The sequence below is a fragment of the Chrysemys picta genome, chromosome 11, assembly GCF_011386835.1.
Source record: "Chrysemys picta bellii isolate R12L10 chromosome 11, ASM1138683v2, whole genome shotgun sequence".
NCBI classification, from domain to species: Eukaryota; Metazoa; Chordata; order Testudines; family Emydidae; genus Chrysemys; species Chrysemys picta.
The window spans coordinates 75,297,201-75,324,483 of NC_088801.1; the positions used below are offsets into that span (position 1 = coordinate 75,297,201).

Below are 27,283 nucleotides of genomic sequence, written 5' to 3' on the forward strand. Positions count from 1 at the left end.
GAGATAGTGCTTGGGGTGTGCTACAGACCACTGGGATCTGATCTGGATATGGATAGAGATCTCTTTAAACTTTTTAATGAAGAAGTAAACACTAATGGGAATTGTGTGATCATGGGAGACTAACTTCCCAGATATAGACTGGACAATATAGACAAGTGCTAGTAATAGGGCACCTGGATGCGATAGCTGATAGATTCCTTCACCAAGTAGTTGAAGAACCAACAAGACCGGATGCCATTTTAGATTTGGTTTTGGTGAGTAGTGAGGACCTCACAGAAGAAATAGTTGTAGGGGACAACCTTGGTTTGAGTGCTCATGAGCTAATTCAGTTCAAACTAGATGGAAGGATAAACAAAAATATATCCACGTCTAGGGTTTTTGATTTTAAAAGGGCTAACCTTTAAAGAATTAAGGAAATTAGTTAGGGAAGTGGATTGGACTGAAGAACTTGTGGATCTAAAGGCGGAGGAGGCCTGGAATTACTTCAAGTCAAAGTTGCAGAAACTATCAGAAGCCTGCATCCCAAGAAAGGGGAAAAAATTCATAGACAGGTGTTGTAGACCAAGCTGGATGAGCAAGCATTTCAGAGAGGTGATTAAGAAAAAGCAGAAAGCCTACAAGGAGTGGAAGATGGGAGGGATTAGCAAGGAAAGCTACCTTATTGAGGTCAGAACATGTAGGGATAAAGTGAGAAAGGCCAAAAGCCATGTAGAGTTGGACCTTGCAAAGGGAATTAAAACCAATAATAAAAGGTTCTATAGCCATATAAATAAGAAGAAAACAAAGAAAGAAGAAGTGGGACCGCTAAACACTAAGGATGGAGTGGAGATTAAGGATAATCTTGGCATGGCCCAATATCTAAACAAATACTTTGCCTCAGTCTTTAATGAGGGTAATGAGGAGCTTATGGATAATGGTAGGATGACAAATGGGAATGAGGATATGGAGGTAGATATTACCACATCTGAGGTAGAAGCCAAACTCGAACAGCTTAATGGGACTAAATCGGGGGACCCAGATAATCTTCATCCAAGAATATTAAAGGAACTGGCACATGAAATTGCAAGCCCATTAGCAAGAACATAGTTCCTATTTTTAAGAAAGGGAAAAAAAAGTGATCCGAATAACTATAGGCCTGTTAGTTTGACATCTGTAAAGTCTTGGAAAAAATTTTGAAGGAGAAAGTCATTAAGAACATTGAGGTCAATGGTAACTGGGACAAAATACAACATGGTTTTACGAATGGTAGATTGTGCCAAACCAACCTAATCTCCTTCTTTGAGAAGGTAACAGATTTTTTTAGACAAAGGAAACGCAGTGGATCTAATTTACCTCGATTTCAGTAAGGCATTTGATACGGTTCCACATGGGGAATTATTAGCTAAATTGGAAAAGATGGAGATCAATATGAAAACTGAAAGGTGGATAAAGAACTGGTTAAAGGGGAGGCTACAATGGGTCGTACTGAAAGGTGAACGGTCAGGCTGGAAGGAGGTTACTAGTGGAGTTCCTCAGGGATCGGTTTTGGGACCAATCTTTTTATTACTGAGCTTGGCACAAAAAGTGGGAATGTGCTAATAAAGTTTGTGGACGACACAAAGCTGGGAGGTATTGCTAATACAGAGAAGGACCGCAATATCATACAGGAAGATCTGGATGACCTTGTAAACTGGAGTAATAGTAATAGGATGAAATTTAATAGTGAAAAGTGCAAGGTCATGCATTTAGGGATTAGTAACAAGAATTTTGGTTATACATTGGCGACACATCAGTTGGAAGTGACAGAGGAGGAGATCACAGGATGGCTATGAGCCGCCAACGTGATATGGCCGTTAAAAAAGCTAATGCGGTCTTGGGATGCATCAGGCGAGGTATTTCCAGTAAAGATAAGGAGGTGTTAGTACCGTTATACAAGGCACTGGTGAGACCTCATCTGGAATATTGTGTGCAGTTCTGGTCTCCCATGTTTAAGAAGGATTAATTCAAACTGGAACAGGTACAGAGAAGGGCTACTCGGATCATCCGAGGAATGGAAAACCTGTCTTATGAAAGGAGACTCAAAGACCTTGGCTTGTTTAGCCTAACCAAAAGAAGGCTGAGGGGAGATATGATTTCTCTTTATAAATATATCAGAGGGATAAATATCAGGGAGGGAGAGGAATTATTAAAGCTTAGTACCAATGTGGACACAAGAACAAATGGATATAAACTGGACATCAGGAAGTTTAGACTTGAAATTAGACAGAGGTTTCTAACCATTAGAGGAGTGAAGCTCTGGAACAGCCTTCCAAGGGAAGCAGTGGGGGCAAAAGACATACCTGGCTTCAAGACTAAGCCTGATAAGTTTATAGAGGTGATGGTATGATAGGATAGCCTAATTTTGGCAATTAATTGATCTTTGATTATTAGCAGATAAATATTTCCAATGGTCTGTGATGGGATGTTAGATGGGGTGGAGTTACTACAGAGAATTCTTTCCTGGGTGCTGGCTGGTGAGTCTTGCCCACATGCTCAGGGTTTAACTGATCACCATATTTGGGGTCGGGAAGGAATTTTCCCCCAGGTCAGATTGTCAGAGGCCCTGGAGGTTTTTCGCCTTCCTCTGCAGTATGGGGCACGGGTCGCTTGCTGGAGAATTCTCTGCACCTTGAGGTCTTTAAACCACGATTTGAGGACTTCAATAACTCAGGCATAATTAGGGGTTTGTTACAGGAGTGGGTGGGTGAGATTCTGTGGCCTATGTTGTGCAGGAGGTCAGACTAGATGATCATAATGGTCCCTTCTGACCTTAAAGTCTATGAGTCTATTATACTGTTTTGGTTTTCTATTTACAACAGAGGCATACCACTGAATTTTCATCCTCTTCAGCTACCATAGAAAGTGAATCAATTCAAGTCCATTTGTTCATTTATTTCCAAACTGCACTGTGCACTCAGGCTTAAATCCTCACAGAGTATTTCCCAGAGCTCTGGGGCTTGGGGCTTCAGCCCTAGGGGGGCACTGGGGCTGGGGGCTTCCATCCCATTTGTCTGAAAACATTTATCAGAGCTCTGCTCCTGATAGCTCCAACTGAATTTAAGCCCTGCTGTGCATATAACAGTAAGCACTGCAAGAACATCTAATGTTTAAACAAAAAGTCATCAAAATTAAACCGCATTGATCCTGTGGAGCAGTTTCAGAATCCAGTGTAGTTGGTCTTAAATTTACAACTGTGGCTCTATTCAAATAGTTACGGTCACAGAGACTGCCTTGGGCAACTAAAGAATCCCAGCTCAGTTGATATTTCTACTGGGGCCCAACAGGCAGCAGGCTTGGACCAATACTATTCAAAAACTTTATCAATGATATGAAAGAAAAGTATAAAATCTATTGGTAAAACCTGTGGATGACAGAAATCGGTGGAGTGATAAATCATGACAGGGAGTGGTCAGTTATACAGACTGATCTGGATTGTTTGGTAAAGTGAGCTTATTTGAACAGTATGTGTTTGAATACAGCCAAATGCAAGATCATAGATCTAGGAACAAAGAATGTAGGTCACTTAGAAGACAGGGGACAGTATCCTAGAATGGAGACACTGAAAAGGACTTTGGGTTAATGGTTCATAGACATCTGAACATGAGCTCCCAATGGAATGCTGTAGCAAAGAAGGCAAACACAATCCTCGGATGCATACACAGGCAAATATTAAGCAGGAGTAGAGAGGTACTATTACCCCTGTCCATGGCATCAGTGAGACCATTCCTGGAATACTGCGTCCATGTTCTGGTGTCCATGCTTCCAAAAAGATACTAAAAAATTGGAAAGTGTTCAGAAAAGTACTATAGAATGATCTGAGGTCTGGAAAACATGCCTTAGAGTGAGAGACTTAGAAGCTAAATCTATGTAGTTCATGCAAGAGATGGTTAAGAGGTGCCTTGATGATAATCTACAAGTATTTGCAAGAGAAGAGATTTCTGATAGTCGATGGGTCTTTAATCAAGCAGAAAAAGGCACAATAGTTGAAAGCCGAAGCTAGACAAATTCAGATTAGAAATAACATGTACGTTTTTGACAGTGAGGGTAAATAACCATTGGAACAACTTACCTATGGACATGGTGGATTCTCCATCACTTGAAGTCTTTAAATCAAGACTGGATGTCCTTCAAAAAACTATACTACCACTCAAACAGAGTTATGGGCTTGATGCAAAAGTTACTGGCTGAGCTTTTATGGTCTCTGTTATGCAGGACATGAGACTAGAATATTATAACAGTCCCTTCTGGCCTTAAAATCTGTGACTATTAATCTTATAACCGATTCAGAAGCATTTCCTTATTGCTTATATCTACAATGTAACACTTGTTTTCTAAGACTCGAATAGTAAGGTTTCAAATTCTGTGCCTTAACACAAACTACTAAAGGACTTTTTCCAGACTCTGAGAGAGCAGACATCTTTGTTATGACTTAACCCAGACTAATGAGATATATAAACTTCAGTTTTTCTACATAAATAACCAGAGGCTGGCTTTTAATTAGCTGTTACTACTCCTATCAGACAGGCATATTTAGCCAAATTGGCAGCAAGAGGGTCTCAGCACTTCAAATTTGAGTCCAGTGAAATGACATCAATAAAACACTATCACTTCCTTTAGCGAATCACAAGGGAACGCTTAATGTGCATTTCTGTTGCTGCTGGAAGCCAAACACACAATACTAACTACAAAAGCTCTTTTCTTGAAACATTTGTTTCAGACCCTAGGGCTACCCTTGAAATTAAAGACATGTCTAAAAGTATCTCGTTAGTAAAAAAGATTCATTAAAATTCTCAATAACTTAACGGTATGAAAATATTTCTAAATACACATATGAGGAGACAGGACAAAAACACTGCAGAGTTTTAACTTCAGGATAGTACATATACACTACATGAGGCATATATACCGAAGACAGACCAAATCATCAAACACTTCTCTTCATCTCCCTCTCTGAGGTTGCTTGTCAGGCCCATTCATTTCTGTTTACTGTAAACATTTTTATTCCCCTCAGGTGGCAGCCATTATCTACCTTGGCTGCTGGCATGATGATTATGATGCACCAATAGCTAGTATAGATCCTCTGCTACCGCAGTCGAGTCACCTCAGTAAGTGTCACTGTCAGCGAGGGACCTCCTGAGAAGCCCTCCAACACCGTGCCGTATATTCATAAATTAAAGCAACCTCTGCGTGATACAACATGATGGAAAAGTGAACTGAAGATGCAACTGCTACAACAAATCAAGTTACCTGAGTAGGAAATTTATTAATTTTCTCTAAAGCAGTTAAAAAAATTATCAGCCTCTGCGTAATAGGGGGGAAAAAAAGAAATTCATTCAAAAATTAAAAGATTTTTAACCCGATAAACCTTCCCAAGACTGCTTATCACTTGAAAAGACAAGGTGGGTGAGGTAATATCTTTTATTGGACCGACTTCGGTTGGTGAGAGAGACAAACTTTCGAGCCACGCAGAACTCTTCTTCAGGTCTCGGAAAGGTACTCCCAGCATCTGGAAGGTACTTCCAGACCTGAAGAAGAGCTCTGGATGGCTTGAAAGCTTGTCTCTCTTACCAACAGAAATCAGTCCAATAAAAGATATTGGCTCACCCACCTTGTCTCTCTAATATCCTGGGACCGACATGGTTTCAACTACACTGCATATCACCCGAAGAAGCATTTGACACTGCCTGGTATAGCAGTATGTATTTTCAAACTTTACCTCTCATTCCCCAATTGCTATTAAAACAAATCTTTCCCTGAAAATCCTATTACTAGCATTTCATAGAATCATAGAACATAGAATATTAGGGTTGGAAGAGACCTCAGGAGGTCATCTAATCCAACCCCCTGCTCAAAGCAGGATCGACACCAACTAAATCATCCCAGCCAGGGCTTTGTCAAGCATTTTCTTAGTATCACTGTGGATTTTAATTTGTGAGTCTATTATAGAGATGCAGGATAGTAACTCTTGGCTTTTCATTCTCTGACGAGTGAGACATTATTGCATGATGGGCATGGTTTATTTCAGAGTGCAAGGTATTGTGGGTATCCATGTTTACAGTCTCAGCATATTTTATGCAAATCCTTGTTTGCAAGTAGAGTGGTAAAATCCTTGTAAAAATCAACCTAATATCAGAGTCAAACTGAATTCTTTCCTTCTGGCACTTCACAACGAGCAGTAAAGTCTCCAGACATGCCAAATTATCCTTTCAGGGATACCTGTGTAGCCTCACTGCCTCAGAGGGTTTATACAGATTTAAATGACTATATCTTAGTGCACAATTCTGTCTTAAATTGCATAAGAAGGAAGAGAATCCAGCTCACTCTTTCTTAGATGTACCGGCTCCATTTTCTTGTCTTTTTATTTATGGCTAGTTTCTCTCCTATGTAGTGGCTAGTAAAGCTCCAGGACATCCTCTGCTCAAAAGGGGTTCTCGTTTGGTTTTATTGTAGTTCCAGGGAATAAATTCCTTAAAAGTGGAACTGAGGGCAGGAGCTGGACTAAAACTTTCCCAATTTCATGCTGAGTGTCTCCACTCTGGTTTGTCTAAAAAGCACAAACACAGATGAATACCAGAATTTACTGTACTATATTGTTATAAGAAATACTGGGAAAACTAAGCTAGATATACTGGCACTTCTCTTAAAGAAGTTGTACTTGCTGGTTGACTTCTTGTTTTAATTGAACGCTTCCAACCACTATCAATCTGGAGAATTTCTTTAATCATCGTGTTTAACTTGAACAACAACAAAAAAGCCAGAAGTGGTTAATTTGCAATTCAACACTAAACCATAAGAGCGCCAAAGCCCTACAAGTACAACTGTTCAGGCTAAAACGGGAAACTGAAGCTATGTAGGACATCTCTAGCCAATCTAATGCAAAAGCTTCCACATAAAATCATGTTGAAGCCTCATCAAGTGCCTTCATCAACCCTCCATGATAAATTGATTTTAAACTAGTTCAAATGAAAGTTGCTATGCATATGAGAGTCTGCATGTATATATGAATTATAGCGTGTCCCTAGACAATGTGTGCTGAAAAAGACAATTTTGAGACTCCACAAAACAGTAGAAACATCTTTGGTTTCTCTCCTCCCCGAATATATGTCTCAGGAATATGCACTGATATTAAAGATAAACAGTTCGGGTCAATTACAGAGTCTATATCAAGAGAATTAACTCATCCTTATGAGTTTAGGTTCAAACAGACCCATTAACTTTAAATCTTCAATTACATTCTCAGTTTAAGACATATAGTTTTCGAAAAAAGAACAGGAGTACTTGTGGCACCTTAGAGACTAACAAATTTATTAGAGCATAAGCTTTCGTGGACTAGTCCACAAAAGCTTATGCTCTAATAAATTTGTTAGTCTCTAAGGTGCCACAAGTACTCCTGTTCTTTTTACGGATACAGACTAACATGGCTGCTACTCTGAAATCTGTCATATTTTTTGAAGTTCTTTATTACTTAGGCCAGTATTTAGTTCCTTGATAAACCATATTTTGATTTGTGCAGTTCTTATTTTATATGGGAAAAATTGAATCAGTGAGCATTGTTTTGACAAGAGCAGGACTGCTCACCATTCTTAAAAGCCTCCTGTTCCCTCTGGCTTAATGTAAAACATGCAATGCAGGGGCTGTGTAAGACACTTACACAAGAAACAGGTGCCTCTTTGGGGGAGGCAGAGGAGGTGGTCTGCTCAAAGACAGTGATGCAAATTTAAGGCAGTATGAGGTAACAGCTTCAGACCCATAAATGACCATCTGATCCACAGAATACATTGGACTCTCAGTGGAAAGCGTACCTTTGAAAGAGTGATATCAATTATATTTGGGTAAGTTTTAACATAGCAAAATATATGTAATGGATGATGGTTTGACAAATAAGCACCATATACTGGAATCATCACTATTATAATAAAGTTTGTTTTTTTCCATTTTGTTAAAAAAGCTGGTATATTGAGTCACTCGGCTTCCCATTATCAGTAGGCAAGGAAAGCACTGATTTAGAACACTAAGGCACAAGGTGTATACTGGTTTGGGAACAAAATACTTTCAGTAAGCTGCTGACTCACCTTGTCCCGCAAATGATGTTCTGCAGCCTCAATATTCAAAGGATCATCAAAATTCAAGAGATCCTGGAAAAGAGCCAGGGGATTTTTTTTTAAGTAAGAAAAAAATAGCTATCATATTATGTAAGAGGTTGAAAATACATTTAGTGTGATGAAACATATCAGATGAGGCCAGCAAGTGCAGTAGGTTTAGTGAAATCGCTTCTTTTATACCTGCAGATCTCTGGTTTAGACCCTAAGGGGGGTAAATTCAAACGAGACTGGTGGTCACAATCCAACCCTTGATTAATTGTTAGCCAAGCGAAGCACGGCTCTACACTCAACTTGATGGCATTTTTCTGATTGTCTGGATATCACAGGATTATTTTTGAACATCACCTCTGATCAAGTCCAAAATTTCCAGGAATGTTCTAGGCATCAATTGGCAGAGCCCCGTTGATTTTGGTGAAAAGTGGAAAACTAGAAAAATGATTTAGAGGAAAATCAGCCCCACAAACTGTTTGGTGCTGCTGGCAGAGGACTCTCTCTGGCAGCCCCTGCTGCTGGTTACAGATATTAGAGGCAACAGTGTAACTTCCTGAGTGGGGAGATTGTGTCGGCTGGAGTCTGACAGACATGAAAACCTTAGAGAGTTTTAGGGGGGAAACGGGGAGAACAGAGTGGGGGAAGCAGCAGGCACTGCAGGAATAGGGTAGTAGTGGTGGAGGTAAGGGAGGTGGTGGGAGAAGCAGAGACCCGGAGTGGTGGGGGCAGACGCAGGGACAAAGGGGGGTAGAAGCAGGGACATAGAAGGTAGAAGACAAAGCAGCTCTGAGTGCCAGGTTGGGATGCCTATAACTGCCCATGATTCCCATCTCTGCCCCCCATGATCTGGTCCCTGCTACCCCGCCTCCACATCCCTACACATTACTCCCCACCCATCAAATTGCTGCAGGCAGAAGAATCTCTGGAGCTTCTTGCTGCTGCTTACTCATCACAGACAGCAGCTTAACATGCTGCTCTCTCTCTCTTTCATTCTGGGTGTACAGTTCAGCTTAGAGAGGCAACAAAGGGTGTGACCTTCTAATGTTGGGCCACATCACATAGCCTCAATAGTATTTCCTCCAAATTTTGTTCTGTGAATCCAGGAAAACTGGTGTTCTGAACTCAAAAAAATGAGAAACATGGGGGTGCTGAGGGTGAATATACACAAACTGTATGAAAGGGTTACATACCATCATTTTAAACATTCTAAATTTTTCTTCTAAACATCCATCCCTCAGCAATTCCTCCCTCAGAAAAAGCAGCTGTCTCCTTTCAGCTGACAACACTGCAAGTGCATTCTACAGCTTACTGGCATGGCTTGCATAGTGTCTGTAATATGTATCACCTGCTCTGCTATTTGTGCCGTATTTGCAGAAAGACTGAACTTCAACACATTGCTTAAGGAAACCAAGAAGCTGACAAGAGTGTGCTAATCAAGCCATCATGGAAAATAATGAATAATCACTATGGAAACAAAACCAAGTTTCTCTGGTCCAGGTTCGGGTCAGTTTTCCTAGTAGTTTGTGATAACAGTGACTCTTTTTATAACAGCTATCATTTTATAAGTGTGAAAGGCTCCCATCATTGCCACTATCTGGGATTTGCTTCCATGGCAATGAATCTCTATGGTCATTGATTTTTTTTTCCCCAACAAATTTACAAGTTTCAATTTCCTTTCAAAACCAAAAGCTGAGCAAGACTCTCAATCATTCACTTGCCTTCCTTTCTTTCTAGAAACAAGCCCACACCAGCTTTTGAAAACTTAATTATTTACAAAAAGCCTTTGAGCATATGCACAGGGGAAATCCAAGATGCAGTCTGTGAAGCTGAGAGTCTTCTAGGACATTACAAATCTCTGTAGTCTGTCATGCACAATCATCACTCTTTTCAGATGATCACACTGTATACAAGTTTTGTGTGTATTTCTATTGCAGGATTGCACTCTTTGTTTCTCTAAAACAGACTCACCCTATTTTAGTTACTTAGAATACAGCACAAACAATTACTCTGAATTGAAAAGGCACGTGCTCTCCCATCTTTTTATAAATTAATTTACTAAAGACCCTAAACCAGGAAAATTAAGCCTCATTGGCCCATGAAAGCTCTGTTTCCCAGGGCCCTGCAGCCATAATTTGTCTATTCAACACATTTTAGAAAAATATTCTTGGTGGTAGCAGTGATGGTTCAGCTACCCAGTTCCTCCTTCAGGAAATGAGGGACCGAATCCTTCTGTCTGAGCCGGAGCTTGAGGAAATAGGGCTGGGCAGACAATGCCAGCAACTCTGCTCCCTGTCCCAGGTGCTTCACTGTGCACTGGAGTAGCTCTTTGGAGAAGCTAGGGTGACCCTTACCTGCACTTGAAGGGCGTAATGGCAATGAGCGCTCCGGTGGCCAGCTTGACCATGATCCCTCTGCTCTCCTCCCTTGACCTTCCCACTTCCACCAGGCAGCAGCAAGGTTATCCATGACAGTCACACTCCATACCTCTGCCTCAGAGGGAAGGAGGGCTACCTCGACTTGCCTCTAATCTATTGATGGGCACAGTTTCTTGGCTTCTGTTGTATATCTGAGGTAAGGGTTGCTGGCACCAGTCCTGCCTGTTCCTGACATTAATCTAGGGTTTTACATGTTCCCTCCACTTTTCGCAGCTGCCTCTTGTAAATAAGAGGCTTGGACTTCCTGCTCCTGCCAACTCCTTTCATGTCATGTGGGATTCCACGGGGCAATCTCATGTTTTAAGTCAGTGTCAGGCCCTATTCTCATTCTGGGGGTGGGAGCTCCTTGGAGCTCCTAACACCTTCAACATGTGTTTATTGATGGCAATTGTTTATCCCAACCCTCAATTTTTCAGGGGTACAGCAATGCCAATTATCTACCAAAGTAATCCTCACATTCCTTCCCCTACCTCCACACAATAACTCGCGGAAGGAATTTAGGATTTGTGGAAAACCCTATACAACTCGTTACCAAAGGCCGCACCATAGATTTATAACTATAAGTAAAAAGAAATATTAAGCAGGCAGCGTATGCCCTTCTGTATGATAATCCCCATGGCTAGCTAATATACGGGGCTAATTAAACACCACTAAAGACAGGAGGAACACAAACATTAACGATAAGACACACTGGATCAGGTCTATACCAAGTAACTTTAAAAACCACCTGGCAAGGAAAACAAAATGTAGCTTTATCCATTGCATCATCTCACTTACTGTAAATAGAGAGTTCAATCCCCAAACAACATCCTGAAAAGGAAAAACAATAGAATCAGTCATGTGCATTTGAAGTATTTTGTACATTTTAACATCCTTTACATTTCTATTAACCCAGCAAAATGATGGAAAGTCTTAAATCTAGGAAAGGAGGAGAGTATTGGGTGGCTTTTCTTTATATCCAAAATGTTTAAACCTATCCCAATATTTATTTCAATATATAACATGTAAAAAAGCACTTATCCAGTGCTTTAAGCACCTTTGACACATTTAAAAACCATCATCAAGTACAAGCAGAGCATGGTGAATAATTTTTCTGTGAACATAAACACATCCATTTAAAATTTTGTATAAATATTCACTCTCTGCAGCCACACTCACACCCCTTCTGCGTTCAAGGAAAAGAAACAATGCCGAGTGACTGACCACACCAATAAAAACTGAGCATCACAGCTCAGAATTCAAATAGGAGGTATCAGATACTTGCGTGGAACTGTACATGATCAATCCATAACATACAAAAATGTGACAAAATATTTGTCAAATAGACACGAATATCAAATCTGAGAAAACTCATCTGTATGTGAATATTCTGAAAGTAGGAGAAGAGGCTACATTTATCAAATTAATTATTCATTGCAAATTATTTGCTCACCTCTACCTCCAAGTTTTCTTTAAATGAATAGGGACAGTCAATGTGCAATTACAGATTCACAGTAAGAAATCAGTGAACTAGATGGAAGTGTTGCTCCTTGAGACTCCCTCATTTGATTTAACATTTTCCTTAACTCCAGCTCCATTAGTGTCTGGCCTACAGGTGTGTGTCCTGAGTTACAAATTTCACGGGCTGACAAACAATGAGCAAGAGTAAGTGATAAGACATTACTACAATTAACTGAATTGTAAAACAGAGCTCCTAGAAAACCTTCTCTCGGAGTATGTCTTCAATTTTAAAAAAGGTGGGTTTTATACAGCAAGATATCTTGCACGTATTAGGCATCCCACTGAAAACTCCTACTGGAGATGAGGCACTGTAGTTTTTACCATGAGATAGACAAAGTCACCACTATACCCGCTAGCCTGTGACTGACCTCACCTAGTTTACCTCACAGTAAAACTACAGTGCTGTGACTCCACTAGGAGTTTACACCTGGAGAGCTAAGGTGAGTTAGTTGTCCTAATCTCAACGCACATTTTTTTTGGCCATGCAGACAAACACTTACAGAAACAGACCTTCTTACTATGGCATAGAAAACAAAATGCATTTTATGCTCATTTAACATCATACGATATTGCTTAAAAAAAAGGTTAAATAAATGGATGCATTTTAGCTTGTTTACTATGCTGGTCTCTCAGAACGGTGTCAAAATGATGAGCTGTTGTAATACATAACAATACCTTAACAATTCTATCAATAGTACCGATTACAAAGGCTGGCAGAGGACATGGTGTCAGCATTATCTGATCAATAGTAGTTTTTTGTTTTGTTTTTTACTACCCCATTTTCCCTGGCCCTGTTTATGTATTTTATACAAAAACACCCTCTGTTCATCTATTTTTAATCATGCAGATCAGCAAAGTAACATTAGGGAATAATATTTTAGCCTGTTCAGCACTTTCTTCTAATGGAGTTTCTAAAGTCATCAGGGCTAGTAAACACTGCAAACCTCGAAGTCATTAAGGTATTCCACACGGACAGAACATTATTGTTAAATTTAATAGTAAAAGAGTAGGAATTTCAGATGTTTAAGGTGCACAAATAGCCTAGAATTCTTAAGAATGTGGTGTTGAGCAGTCATCCACACCAGAAATGATCTAATTATCATGCTATCATTCATTTTCAGGGCCAGAAAACAAAAAAGTGTTTGGGAAGAGGGAGAAAAGACAGTTACCCTTTCCATAACCGGTGTTCCTCGAGATGTGTTGCTCATGTCCATTCCACATTAGGTGTGTGTACTCGCCACATGCACCGGTGCTGGAAGTTTTTCCCTCAGCAGTATCCGTAGGGGATTGGCTCTGGTGCCCTCTGGAGTGGCGCCCGTATGGCGCGGTATAACGGGTGCTGCCAGCTCCCCGTGCTCAGTTCCTTCTTGACGGAAACTCCGACAGTGGGGAAGGAGGGCGGGAACGGCCATGAGCAACACATCTCGAAGAGCACCAGTTACGGAAAAGGTAACTGTCTTGTCTTCTTCGAGTGCTTGCTCATGTCCATTCCATATTAGGTGACTCCCAGCAGTTCCAGTGTAGGCGGGTAGGAGTTCACAGCTGCGCCAATTGTAATACAGCTCTGCCGAACCCAGCGTCGTTTCTAGCCTGCTGAGTGATGGCATAATGAAACGTGAGTGGGTGGACTGAGGACCACATCGCGGCTCTACAGATGTCCTGGATCGGGATGTATGCCAGGAAAGCTGCCAAAGACGCCTGCGCTCTAGTTGAATGGGCCCTGACAATCGGCGGCGGCAGGACCTTTGCTAGCTTGTAAGAGGTCTTTCTGCAAGAGGTGATCAAGCTGGAAATCCTCTGCAAAAAAAAACCACACGGAAGGCCCTTCCTCCTATCCGCTGTAGCGATGAAGAGCTGGATCGATTTACGGAAAGGCTTGGTACGCTCCAAGTAAAAAGCAAAGGCCCTCCGGACATCCAGCATGTACACACGTCTCTCCTCAGCAGTCTTGTGCGGCTTGGGACAGAACACTGGCAGGAATACATCCTGTCTCATGTGGAAGGAAGATACCACCTTCGGCAGGAAGGCTGGGTGGGGCCGCAGCTGGACCTTGTTCTTATAAAACACCGTGTAAGGCGGTTCCAAGATCAAGGACTTAATTGCTGAGACTTGTCTCGCCGACGTCACTGCCACCAGGAAAGCAACCTTCCAGGACAAATAGGAATGGGAGCAGGAACCCAGTGGCTCAAAAAGTGGGCTGGTGAGCCTGGAGAGGACCAGGTAAGGTCCCACTGTGGGACAGGGGCTCGTACCTGAGGGTAAAGCCTCTCGAGGCCCCTCAGGAACCTGACGGTCATGTCATTAGAAAAGACCATCTGACCTTGGATTGGCTGCTGGAATGCGAAGATGGCCGCAAGGTGCACTTTGATGGAAGAACGCGCCAGACCCCGGTTCCTGAGCTGCAGTAAGTAATCCAAGATGACTGCACTGAAGAACGCGAGGGAGAAATGCCACGCTCCCACACCCAGTGGGAAAACCTCATCCACTTAGTCAGGTATATTAGTCTCATGGATGGCTTCCTACTTCCCAGGACCACCTGCTGGGACCTCCTCCGAGCAGGTACGCTCCTCCGGGTTCAACCACGGAACATCCACACCAAGAGGTGTGGAGACTCGAGGTTGGGGTATAGGAGCCGACTGTGATCCTGTGACAGCAGGTCTGGATGGTAGGGAAGGAGCCAGGGAGGGGCCACCACCATGTTCATGAGCATGCCGAACCAGTGCAGGGGCAATCATGATAACCTGTGCCTTGTCCCTCTTATCTTTACTAGGACCCAACTGACCAGAGGGATCGGAGGGAACATGTACATCAGACCCTCGGCCCACGACAGGAGGAAGGCATTGGAGAGGGAGCAAAACCGATGGCACTTTCTGGTTTGTCTGGTGGCAAACAGATCTACTTAGGGAGTTCCCCACCTCTGGAAGATCATGCGGGCCACCTCTGGGTGGAGCAACCACTCGTGGTGGGAGGAGAAGTCCCTGCTGAGGTGATCTGCTAGGGCATTCCTGATGCTGGGGAGGTTACCAGATTCCAGATGGATGCCGTGACCGATGCAGAAGTCCCAGAGACGGAGAGCCTCTTGGCAGAGAGCCGACAAGCGTGCTCCTCCTTGCCTGTTGATGTAGAACATCGAGGCCGTATTGTCCGTCAGGACTCTCACCACTTTGCCCGACAGGTACGGCAGGAAGACCCCACATGCCAGCCGGACCGCTCTGAGCTCCTTGACATTTATGTGTAACGTTGTCTCCTCCAGGGTTCGAGGTGTGCCCCCCAACCGAGGTCCGAAGCGTCCAACACTAGCTCAACAGATGGAGCGGGACTGTTAAATGGGACTCCTTCCAGGACCTTCTTGCGATCGGTCCACCATTGCAGCGGGGTGAGAACTGCCGGAGGAATGGTTATGATCTTTTCCAGGTGGTCCCTGGATTGGGAATAGGTCTATGCCAGCCATTGCTGCAGGGGCTGCATGCCGAGTCTGGCATGGAGGACCACGTATGTGCAAGCTGCCTTGTGGCCTAGCAGGCGCGGGCACACCTGGTCTGTTGTCAGGGGAACGCGGACACTTCCACGATGAGGTCCATCAGGGCCTGAAACCTGTCTAACGGCAGGAATGATCTCGCCTGGGTCGAGTCGAGCACGTCCCCGATGAATTCTATCCTTTGAACTGGAACTAACGTGGACTTTTTGTGGTTGACCAGTAGTCTCAAGGAGCGGCACGTGGCTTGTAGTACAGTGATGTCGTGTTGGACCTGAGCCTTGAAGTTGCTTTTGACCAGCCAGTTGTTGAGGTACAGGTAAATCTGGATACCCCAATGCCTGAGATAGGCCGAGACTACTGCCATGCACTTAGTAAACACTTAGTGCTGTAGCCAGGCCAATCAGAAGGACCACAAATTGGTAGTGGGCCAAACCAACTGTAAAACAGAGAAAGCGTCTGTGTCCTGGGAAGATCGCTACGTGAAAGTATGTTGACTGAACTTCAACACATTGTTTAAGGAAATCAAGAAGCTGACAAGGGACAATGCGTTAATCAAGTCGTCATGGAAAATAATGAATAATCACTGTGGAAACAAAACCAAGTTTCTCCGGCCAAGGTTCGGGTCAGTTTTCCTAGTAGTTTCTGATAGCTGTTATAAAAGATTCACAGTTATCGTTTTATAAGTGTGAAAGGTTCCCATCAATGCCACTATTTGGGATTTGCTTCCATGGCAATGAATCTCTATGGTCATCAGAAGGTCATCTAGTCCAACCCCTTGCTCAAAGCAGGACCAACCCCAACTAAATCATCCCAGCTTGTTGTGGTTTCCTCTACAGTGCAAATGCATTGAAGAGGAAAAGGCTCCCTGTGCCCAGTTCATCATTCTACCACACTGGCACAGAGCCAACCAAAAATTTAGCCCTGTGTAAAAAAGTCATACTGTATACGTATGTTTGTATACATCAATATATGGGATTTTGAATGCCAATACTACATACAGATAGGCTACTTATGCAGAAAACAATGAAACATGTCAAACAATTATAGTCAGTAGACTACTGGGAGACCCAAACGAGTTAGGGACCTATTCGTGAATTTGTGAATAAATAGAAGAACTAAAAATAGAAGGAACATGCAAAGTGCATTTTTAAATCATGAATACTACACCTGCATAAAAAAGTTTAGCAATATTTGTGGGAAGAAACTAGCAGTCTGCGTATTAACAACAACCCGTATAGTATGTGACTGCAGTCGGTGGCTGTAGAACTTGATGCAGAATTGAAGCCTTTTTTTGGGAGGGAGGTCTGGGAGAGAGGGGACCTTAGGTTCCTTGCTCTTTTGGTTGTGACAAAACATTCCAAATGGGAACCAGAGGCAAACCAGTGCAGTGGCATCTGCAGGATACTAATTCTAAGAAAAATAGGGACAATTTAAATTTCAGCATATCGTTAACTATTCCACTGCTGATAATTTATCTTAAGGTGTTCCAAAATTTCTTCTCTGCTGTTTTGAGGTTCTTTAGAATTCAGGATCTTAGACACAGTATTTAGGTCAAGCTGGCTCCAGAGAACACAGGATTTTGCCTATTAAATATGCAGATTTGCAAGGTTGTACGTTGTCAGAGCACATCGCAAATCCCATCTATTTAACTGGGCTTTGGGGGCTAAGGAAGATGCAAGATGATTGGTATTATTAGCGTCTTGGCTATTTTATGCAGCAAATGTTTACCAAATTTGTCTATTTTTTTCATTTTGATTTATTATTTTTTATATTTGTATGGATTGTGTTTTATAACTGACAAATATACTTACGTAGTTAAATAAAACTTTGTTTGCATATAAATCAAAATTAAGAAAGTAAAACAAACAATGTAAGATGAGCCCCTGCAGAGTGCTGTAGCTCGGGGGAGTCAATGGTGCAGTCCCTGGTATGCTGACCAAGAGCGTGACCATCACTTACTGCTGCAATTGTTTGGGCCAAAGCATGGTGAATCCAACATAAGGCACATCAGAAGATCAACATGTCAGTACAAAGGTTGATTGATGAAGATCTCTCTCTCTCTCTCTTTGCCCTGTCACATTGTTTCATAGTTGTGTTGGGTCTAAAAATCATTACTTTGAAAAAACCAAAAACGCCCTACAGATTTATTTATGCCACCCCAAATAAGGAAAAAATTGCAACTCCAAAATGCCTCCCTTTCAAATTTAGCAATAGTGACTTAAAATACAAAGTGCTGCTTGTGAAATAGTTTCTCCTGAGATTAAAGAATTTTAAAGCATCTCATTTGTTAGGAAGACCTACTTCTGTTCTAGTCGTCAACCTTAGCAAGTAGGTAACTCACACCCATTTCACAATCTGCTATCAAACCTACACCAAAATTATGCCTTTGAAACGTTGCCTTTGACTTGTATAACTATGTTTTCAGATGTCTGAAAGATTAAATACATAGTGTTTTTCAGAGTGTAAAAATGTAAATTACCAAGTAAGATTTTCCTTTTATACGCAAAATGTATTTAACGATTTATTTAATTAAAAAAGTCAGACAAAAGCAGCTAAAGAACTACACCATGGAAACTCCCTAAAGAAAACTATTAAGGAGTACTTCTTACCTAATAGACTCTAGTTAATTATACTGAAGACTGAGATCTTTGCATCTTGTTGCTAACATATGTTTGACAAGACATTTGGTAAAATATCTATCACTTGGAATCAAGAAAAGGAAATACAGTCATATTCACACACAGAGACTTCTCCTGTTACTTTTTTTTTTTTTTAAACTAGAGTAGTGATCAACAGTAAAAATCTATTTGCACATGCTTAGTAGACATTTATTAGTGCTTGACACTGCAACCTTAGTATTTATTTAAAATAGTATTTTTATTACTTACTAACCTAAAGAAAGCAATTTACTTAAGGTGTGCATCAGTCTCTTTATATTTATCTAGATTACAGAGTATTTAAAATATTAGTATAAAATACTTTATTTAGCATGAAAGGAGGAAGAAAGACTGGGAAACAATTCCTCCTATGCTCATTTACTTTCTTCCCTCCAAACTAGTTGTCACCAACCGGTATATTGCGATCGACTGATCGATGACGGAGCCTCTGCCAATTGGTCACAGTCTCTGGCCGCTAAAAGTCCAGTCGCGCAGCAGGGTTAAGGCAGGTTCCGTGCCTGCCCTGGCCCCACACCACTCCCGGAAGCGGCCGGCACGTCCCTGCGTTGGGGAGAAAGGGGAGTGTCTCCACGTGCTGCTCCGTAGGCACTGCCCCCGCAGCTCCCATTGGCTGGGAATGGGAAACTGCGGCCAATGGGAGCTGCGGAGGCAGTGCCTACAGGAAGGGGCAGTGCATGGAGACATGTGCCCCCCTCCAGGGGCTGCAGGGACATTCTGGTATCTTCCGGGAGTGGCATGCGGCCAGGGCAGGCAGGAAGCCTGCCTTAGACCTGCTGCACTGTCCACCGGGAGCCACCCGAGGTAAGTGCTGGCAGGATCCCGCCCCCCAACCTCCTGCCCTAGCCCTGAGCCCCCTCTCAGTGCCAGCACCCTGTACCTCTTCCTGCACCAGCACTGAGCCCCTGCCTGGAGCCAGCACTCCAACCCCGCTCCCACACCACTACCCCCTACTCCAGCCCTGAGCCCCCTCCTGCATCCAAACTCCCTCCCAGAACTTACACCCCTCACCCCCTCTTGCACCCCAATCCCTTGTCCCAGGCTCAGCCCAGAGCCCCCTTGCACACTCCGAACCCCTTGACCCCAGCGCAGAACCCGCACCCCAACCCCCTGCTCCAGCCTGGTGAAAGTGAGTAAGGGTTGGGAAGAGCGAGTGACGGGGGGGAGGGGGTTGAATGGAGTGAGTGGGGCGGGGTAGATCCTGGGTTGCACTTAAATTCAGAAAGTGATCTTGTGCTTAAAAAGGTTGGAGACCACTGCTCCAAAGTAATATTTGAAGGTTTCCGAAGAATTTCAGAAGCAGTAAACAAGGTCTGTTTCCGTTTCGGAGATACAGTCAGCCATGCACGTCACAAGCTCCAAATCTGTAACAGCGAGCATACAAAATAACATACTTTCTTCTTACTGGAACCCTTGATATTTGTCCCCACAGTTACATAACAGCATAGCAGACTCTTTTATAAACCACCGCTCCCACCGGATTTCTGAACTAGCTTCAGAATGAACAACACTACAATGATAATGAAAACTAAATGCAAGGTCCCCATGAGACTAGTCAACAGGAATATACTCCCACTAAAGAATTCTGTATTCAGAAAGTATTACCAACGAGTTTTGGAAAACAGGAATGGCTTCATTCAATTCTTCTAGTGTAGTTTGCCATCCTCATGAAATGTCTTTTACATGTCTGGGAGCAATAATTACTGCCACTCAAAAAAAGAGAATCTGCAAGAAGCAGTTAAAAGAAACAGGCTATGTTTTTGCACATTTCTTATGAAGCAGGAATTATTAAAGGTCATATTTATTTAAAAAAAAAACAAAAAACAAAAAAAACCCCAACAACAACTAAATGTTCTGTCACTAATTTTCCAGAGACACAAGATGGGTGCACTCTGTCTCTCATATCCTGGGACCAACAACACTATACGCTAGTTTTCCCATAAAGTTTAAAAAATGAAAGTCACTCCCTCAAAAAGTCTGTAATGCAGTTACGCTATAGAAATCAAAACAGTGCACTTAAACCCCCAGTCTTGAGACTAGATAAAGGAGAAATATCAGACTCAAAGTGAAAGTATAGTTTATGACAACAGTAGTAAAAAGAAAAAAAATAGGTCCTCAGTTGATGTGAATCGCACCTGGTGAATGTGGTGGCATGGGCTGGTTCTCTTTGGCCAGAAGACATTTGGTTTTCTAGAGTATGTCTTCCCGATAAGGAGTAGCTCAAGAGTATTCTCAGATATGCAGGGACAAATGTGGTGAGCTTTTTGAAAGCCTAATTTTATAGCCCCATCCAACACCGCTCAGGAGCCATGTGCCTGAGGTGACCAAGGGCCATTTGGCTATAAACAGCTCTTGGTCTCACGGTAATTAAATTAGTTCTATTGGCTCATCTCAACAATAAAACAGAAGTTGAGTGTATTGGTCGGACTAGTTATGTAAGGTGTTCAAATCGCTACACTGAAGGACTGTCCAATCACAACCATACAAAAGTTTTGCTGCTCTGCTGCAAACACAGAATCATCCTCCGCTGTACTCTAGGATACAATAGAGCAAAATATAATCCTGACAAATATATAAAAATGAAACCATGAAACTGTATTGCATTTATCTTTACTAAAAATAGTCCAGACCACAGCCTGGCTTTTTAAATGCATTGTTTACTGGTAGAGTTGGCATAGGTTTTTCTTTAGTCTACTTTAAATGAGATTTGTTATGTCTAATTGTTCATCTCTGGAATCAATTTATGAAATGTAGCCATGTCTAGTAAATGGAACAGAAAGGTTATCTTAAATAAGAATCTAATGTAAATATAATCAAGGCTATATTGGTATAGAAGACAATGGGTAAAATCTGGTTTAAAAACAATTGCAGGGATCTGATAGATGTCATTCTACTAGTACCATCAATAAGGGCTCAAAATAGTAAACATTTTGTTAAAATAGTTGGGGCAACTCAATTCATATTTATAAATGTATCCAATGCAAACAAATATTTTTATTAAAATTAGTGATGCAAAATGTTGCACAGAATTACACCAGGCAGTATATATTATAGATGACAGGATACTGAGGTATAAAGCCATTGTTTTATAGATAATAGAAGTATTTGAAGTCTACTCAGTGTTGTCAGAGGCTACCGGTGTGGTGCTTCTGCTTTCTCCTGTTGATATCACTCGGCTGCGTGCTTGTGTTCCCTCTGTGTGCTGCCCCAGCTCTGCGCAGATAGCTGACACAGCAGACCCGACGAGAATCCCCAATAACCACAGAGTCTACTAAGATACAAAGGCACCTCGGCCAGGTTTATTGCGATCTCGGACACAATTGCAGTTCCCTGTAGGTTTCTGAGCCTCAATCAGGGCATACTACGAGAAAAGTGCCTCTTGGCAAGGACCCGGCTCAGTGGCGGGACTTTCCACTGCCCCCGTGGCCGGACAAAGACACCACCCCAGGGACACATTCTTATACACAGGTACAAACAAGTTACACATCATTCCTGACGTATTGAGGTGCAACCCCTCTACGTAGCAAGGTACAACCCCTCTATGCAGTAAGGGGCCGCCTCGCACCTTGTACCTGTTGGTTCGATCAAAACATCTCTATCCATCATTTTACCCTTTTGCCCCTGTCATTGGGATGGGTCGGTCTGTTCCATGTTATCTGTGGAATGTTCCCGTATGGTATGTCTTGGTACCATGTTTATACTGTAACTATGCTAAATGAATATGTATTTCTGCAACATCAGCCCTTTCCTTGCCAACTTCTGTGAGCAGGGCCTGCCTTTTGCTCACAGCTTAACTTTGCTTTCTATGCTAGCAAAGCCTTGACCATTACTTTAGTTTGGTTCAGGCCTCATACTGGGCCTTCATTAGGCCTTTACTATGTTGCCTTCACTTACTACACTCAGGTTACAAAGGTTGGTGCATATTCATACCCGTTGATGATGTGACAAACTAATTAGTGAGCTTACTCTGATCAAGGGATCTTGAGCAGTGCAAGACCACATTTCTGGGGTGCAAGGCTGGGGATGGGGGAATTCGAGGGCATCTCCCTATATACAGTTCATGAGTGGCTGAGAGAGCCATCGTGTACGTTGCTGGGTGTGCCTCTGCATGCTGATGGCTGAGAGAACAGAGCCTGAAGTAGCTTGTTGTTCACTAGCATATCAGTGTAGGAGACAGCCTGGGCGGGAGAGTTAAAGGGGTCACAGTGGCTCCACGGTCCAGACTGCAGCCTGGGGGTGTCACACACACCAGAAAAAATAATATGTTTAACTACTCTGTTATCCTGCCTCAAGCTGTTGCCTTCACAAAATGATAAATTACAGATCATTTCAAGCATGAATTTTATGCTTAAGATTTACACTTCTCTTCTAAACATTAAGGCTACCTATTCCTATACATTTAAAAAATATTAACATTACTGTCATGGAATCATGAAACCCATTCTAATAGCTAGAGAGTTTAGCTACTATATTTGGACATACAAAAACAGCTTTCTGATATGCCTGGCAGTGTAAGAATCTTCCTCACTGCTACACATACTAAACTTACTGACCTGCGTTTTATTTGCTCTACCTGCAAGTACCAGGAATGCACTCAACCCAATAAAATTGGGGAATTACTGGTGGCATGGGTGCCAACAGGCCCTATGTGACGACACACAATACCTCCCCCCTAATTCCCCCTACACACACGAGAAAGAGATGCAATGACCTCTCCCCTGGGGGAAAGGAGAGTAAGGAGGAGAACCAGCTAAGAAAAAAACATTCTTGAAGAAGGGGGCAGAATATCGTTCCCCTCTCCATCCCATTTACCAGCAATTTTAATCTCTCAAATAACATGTCAGGAACTATTAACATGTAGCTTTTAATCAGGCCTGCCATCTCAAGGCAATCGTCAAAGTTGTCAATCGCAAGCAATGACATCAGACCCAGTTCACTGAACTCCCCTTCTTTTGAAGCCTGAACTTTCGGATCAGCTATCGGAGTAACTGAAAACAACCTCCGCATACAGAGAAGGAAGAATTATCAGATGTGCTAAGCAATAGAAAATTTGCAAGTAAATTAAAAAACTAGGCTCTCATTATTGCAAATCTCATAATCCTTTCGTGTGAGATATGACTCAGCAGTAAGTTCACTACTTGCTATTGATAGCTCTGAAGACTCCCACACGCTGGCTGGGCAGATCACCACCAGCATACACACTGACTTTCTTTCTTTGGCAGTAACAAAGATTCTACAGCGATATATAGGCAGGGCTTGTAGCACCACCTATTATTAAGGTTACCCTCCACTTCCCATTGCAATACACTGTTTTCAGTTGCTTATATCTTTGCCAAACTGAACATTTGGGTTGAAATTTTCCATGTTGGTGTCTGTGTCTGTATTTTATTTATTTATTTTTTAAATCCATACAATTTTGGCCAAAAATGCTTCAACTGTTTCCAAGAATGAGATTTAGGGGAAAATATCTTGTTTTGTCCATGTTAAAAAAAAAATCATGAGACATTTTCTTTGAAATGGTCTAGTGACCCCGTGCTTTGGAGCAGGGCCTTGAAATTTGGCAGGGAGTGGCCTCTGTATTAGGGAAGTGCCCTTTGTCGTACCTGTGAAAATCCATCCAAATTTGGCTAAATTTAAGCTTTTGGGGAAAAAAAAAAATCACAATTCACACATGCTCAGTAGACTTCGATTTTTAACAGCAAAAAATCCCTTATGATTCCTTCCTCACCTACAAGTCCATTCAGTCCTACTTCTTGTTCAGCCAATCGCTCAGACAAACAAGTTTGCTTATATTTGCAGGAGATGCTGCTGTCCACTTCTTGTTTACAATGTTACCTGAAAGTGAGAACAGGCGTTCGCATGACACTGTTGTAGCTAGCGTTGCAAGATATTTATGTGCCAGAGGTACTAAAGATTCATATGTCCCTTCATGCTTCAACCACCATTCCAGAAGATGTGCTTCCTCTTTTGTTTCTTTTGTTTATAATTTTTACAGTGAAAATGTTTGCAATCAAAAATAATATAAAGTGAGCACTGCACACTTTGCATTCTGTGTTGTAATTGAAATCAATATATTTGAATATGTAGAAAAACATCCAAAATATTTAATGAATTTCAATTGGTATTCTATTGTTTAACAGTACGATTAAAACTGCGATAAATCGCGATTATTTTTTTTTAGTTAATCGTGTGAGTTAACTGAGATTAATCGACACCCCTATACCACATGATTGAATTTGTTTTCTCAGCTTGCTTTTTTAAATACCTGGGAAACACACACAAAAATATATGTGAAAAGAATGGTAAGGTTGCAAAATCAAGCAATCTTTTGATTGCCTGTGCAACCTTAATTCACCCCCCCTTGTGTGTCTGCATTATTAAACAGTCTTTAATTACACAATCATGTATTATTTTTACCCACAGGACCCCTACCTCATTCAGTGCACAATATGGACAGTACTCAATTAATGAGCAGTTATTCAATATTTTGTTTTATCCTAATTGTTCAATGTGTGCCCCTAGGCCTTATTTACTTTATGCTTTTCAAACCCTGCTCTGAAGATAGTATTAATTGCCTCATGGGCTTTTCTATGGCACTCACCACTTTACAAACATGAATTAATCTATTTTCACAAGACTCCTGTGAACTGAGGTGGTTTTATCCCCATTTTACAGATTGGGATCTAAGGCACAGAAAGACTAACATCAAAAGTATCCGCTCATTTTGGCTGCCCAATTTGAGATGCCTAAAACCAGATTTTTCAGCGCACTTCGCATTGTATAGCACTTTGTAGGTTCAAAGCACAGCTCTCATTGACTTCAGCTGCGAGTGCTCAGCGTTGCTGTAAATCAGGCTCCAGGGCCTCGAGCTAGGCACCCGAAAATGAGGAATACACAGTTACCACTTGTGAGATGTTTGGTTTAAGTGACTTCCTTAGCATCACATGGCAACTCTGAGGCAGGGGTAGAATAAAATTCTCCAGAGCAGCTTTCAACTGCCTTAACCATGAAAATACCCCTTTTTCTTCCAACAGTCGTCTCTTTAATTCACTACACACCTTCCAACCTCTGCAACAAATGAGACAGGGTCCCACAGAAAACAATTGTCTTTACTATACAACCCGATTCCTCCTCTGAGCAACTCCATCCTGTGCACTGCATGAGGCAGGGACTCTGGAAAAAACTGTATGGGATCATGTAGTTAAAGATTATATCACAATGCATATGCACAAGGAAGACGAATTAATGCTGCACATGCAATCTTAATTATGGCATTTACTAACTTTTGAGTGCTTGACCTTGCAATCTTAATAATGTTCTGTTAGTGTAGATTTGTGTGCAATAGAGTCATAGAAGGAGTTAGACACTGAATCAATGTCCATGCAAAGGCAGGACTGCTGCCTAGGTTAGACTTTATTACTTTGTACTCCTTAGTAACAAGATCTGACCTTCATACTGTTCTTCACAACGGTGAAGCCTTCAGTTTTGCCTTCCTCTCAGAATAAAGCCTTTATCTTCCCCTCCCTGCTACAACTGCTCTCACAGTATCCCATCTCCCTTGGAAAGCTGTTACAAAACAAATATATGCAGACATTTCTATAGCCACAAAAAATAGAAAACATTCAAAAACAGATTAGATTGAAATCAACATGAAAGAATCAATACTGATACTGAATACAGAATGCTGATTATTTTCATATTAAATTCATTTACATCTGCTTTTGAATTTTTTTCCAATTATTTTAAGTTGCCACTACTCCCAACAGAACTTAGGTACAGTCTGTTGAGTGACTATGATTTTAGATTAAGGAATACATCCTCCAGGACGAAAAGGTAATCCAAAAGGAAAGTCATAGGAAAATAATTACTGAAGAATTGCCACTATTTTTCGGGTCTAAGATCACGAGTCTAAAGCCTAATATGGGATTTCCTTCTTGTAATCTCCATTGATTTCATTCCTGCTCTCAACCTTCCTTGAGGTCAATGACATTAAAGTAACAGAAGAAGCTCTTCAGAATGGAACCTACTATAATTTGAAGCAAAAATTCAAGACAGCGCACACCTCACTGGAAGTGTGAAAGTTCCAGAAATAGTTAATTCCCCCAATTGTCCATATATAACCAATATAGTGCCCCCAAAGTAGGTTTACTTAGCAGTAAATGAAGCATTCAGTATCCTTGCAAATGTTCTCTATGCATTCTTTAAAAATAAAGGTTTTTAATGCTCTTTACTCCTTTTAGCACTGCAGAGTCAATACAGCTATGGGAAGTACCTTGGGTATTTTCACGGTTCGTGTATCAACACATACTGATTAATTTCCAATTGTAGATTGTTTATTACTGATTATAATGGCAGAAAGAACACAGTTTGACTTTCAGAACTGATAAGGGAGTCATTGACATATACAAACATGAAAACTCATTTTTCTTATACTTTTTAAAGTAATAGCCAGTAATGACAATTATTTTTTATTTAACATAGTCAAGACTAGTATTATTAGAAATGACTGAAGAATATCAGGGGCCCTACTTAAACTAGGCAGAGGGCAGATGAAATTCAATGTGGACAAATGCAAGGAAATGCACACTGGAGCGATAATATGAATTATTCATACATATTTCTGGGTTCTAAATAACTAATCACTAAGATAAGATACATGCTCAATGGGAGAAAAAATGTCAAGTGTTATAATGGAATTAAATTATTTGTATACCCCTCATTTTGAAGACTTAAGTTTTGATCACCCAGTCTTAAATTATTTTTTTAGCAGAAATGGAAGGGATCCAGACACAGGCTTCAAAAATTACTAGAGGCACAGAAAAACTTCACTATAAGAGATCAGAAAGTTTAGGACTGTTCAGTTTAGAACAAAGATGAACAACAGGGTACATGTCAGAAGTATATAAAATAATAAATGGTATGCAGAATGTAAATTAGGCACTCCTATTTGCCCTTTCTCATAATCCAAGAACAATGCGGGAGACTCAAACTGAAATAGGAACAATTTAAAACTGGTAAAAGGCAATTACTTGTTATACAATCCATAATTAATCTGTGGACCACATTGGTACAAGATAGAATAAT

At 41.5% G+C, this 27,283-nt stretch overlaps 1 protein-coding gene across 2 annotated transcripts in view; it reads right to left on the reverse strand.

Moving 5' to 3' along the window:
- The window catches only part of UBE2F (ubiquitin conjugating enzyme E2 F (putative)), a 136,700-nt gene that overhangs the window by 30,225 nt on the left and 79,192 nt on the right, over positions 1-27,283 (reverse strand). For both annotated transcript variants that reach the window (XM_065562221.1, XM_065562220.1), the window contains 2 exons: positions 11,324-11,356; positions 8,091-8,153 (listed from right to left, as the gene is read on the reverse strand). In XM_065562221.1, coding sequence (XP_065418293.1) covers positions 8,091-8,153; positions 11,324-11,356 — 96 coding nt within the window. The remainder of the gene's footprint in view (positions 1-8,090; positions 8,154-11,323; positions 11,357-27,283) is intronic.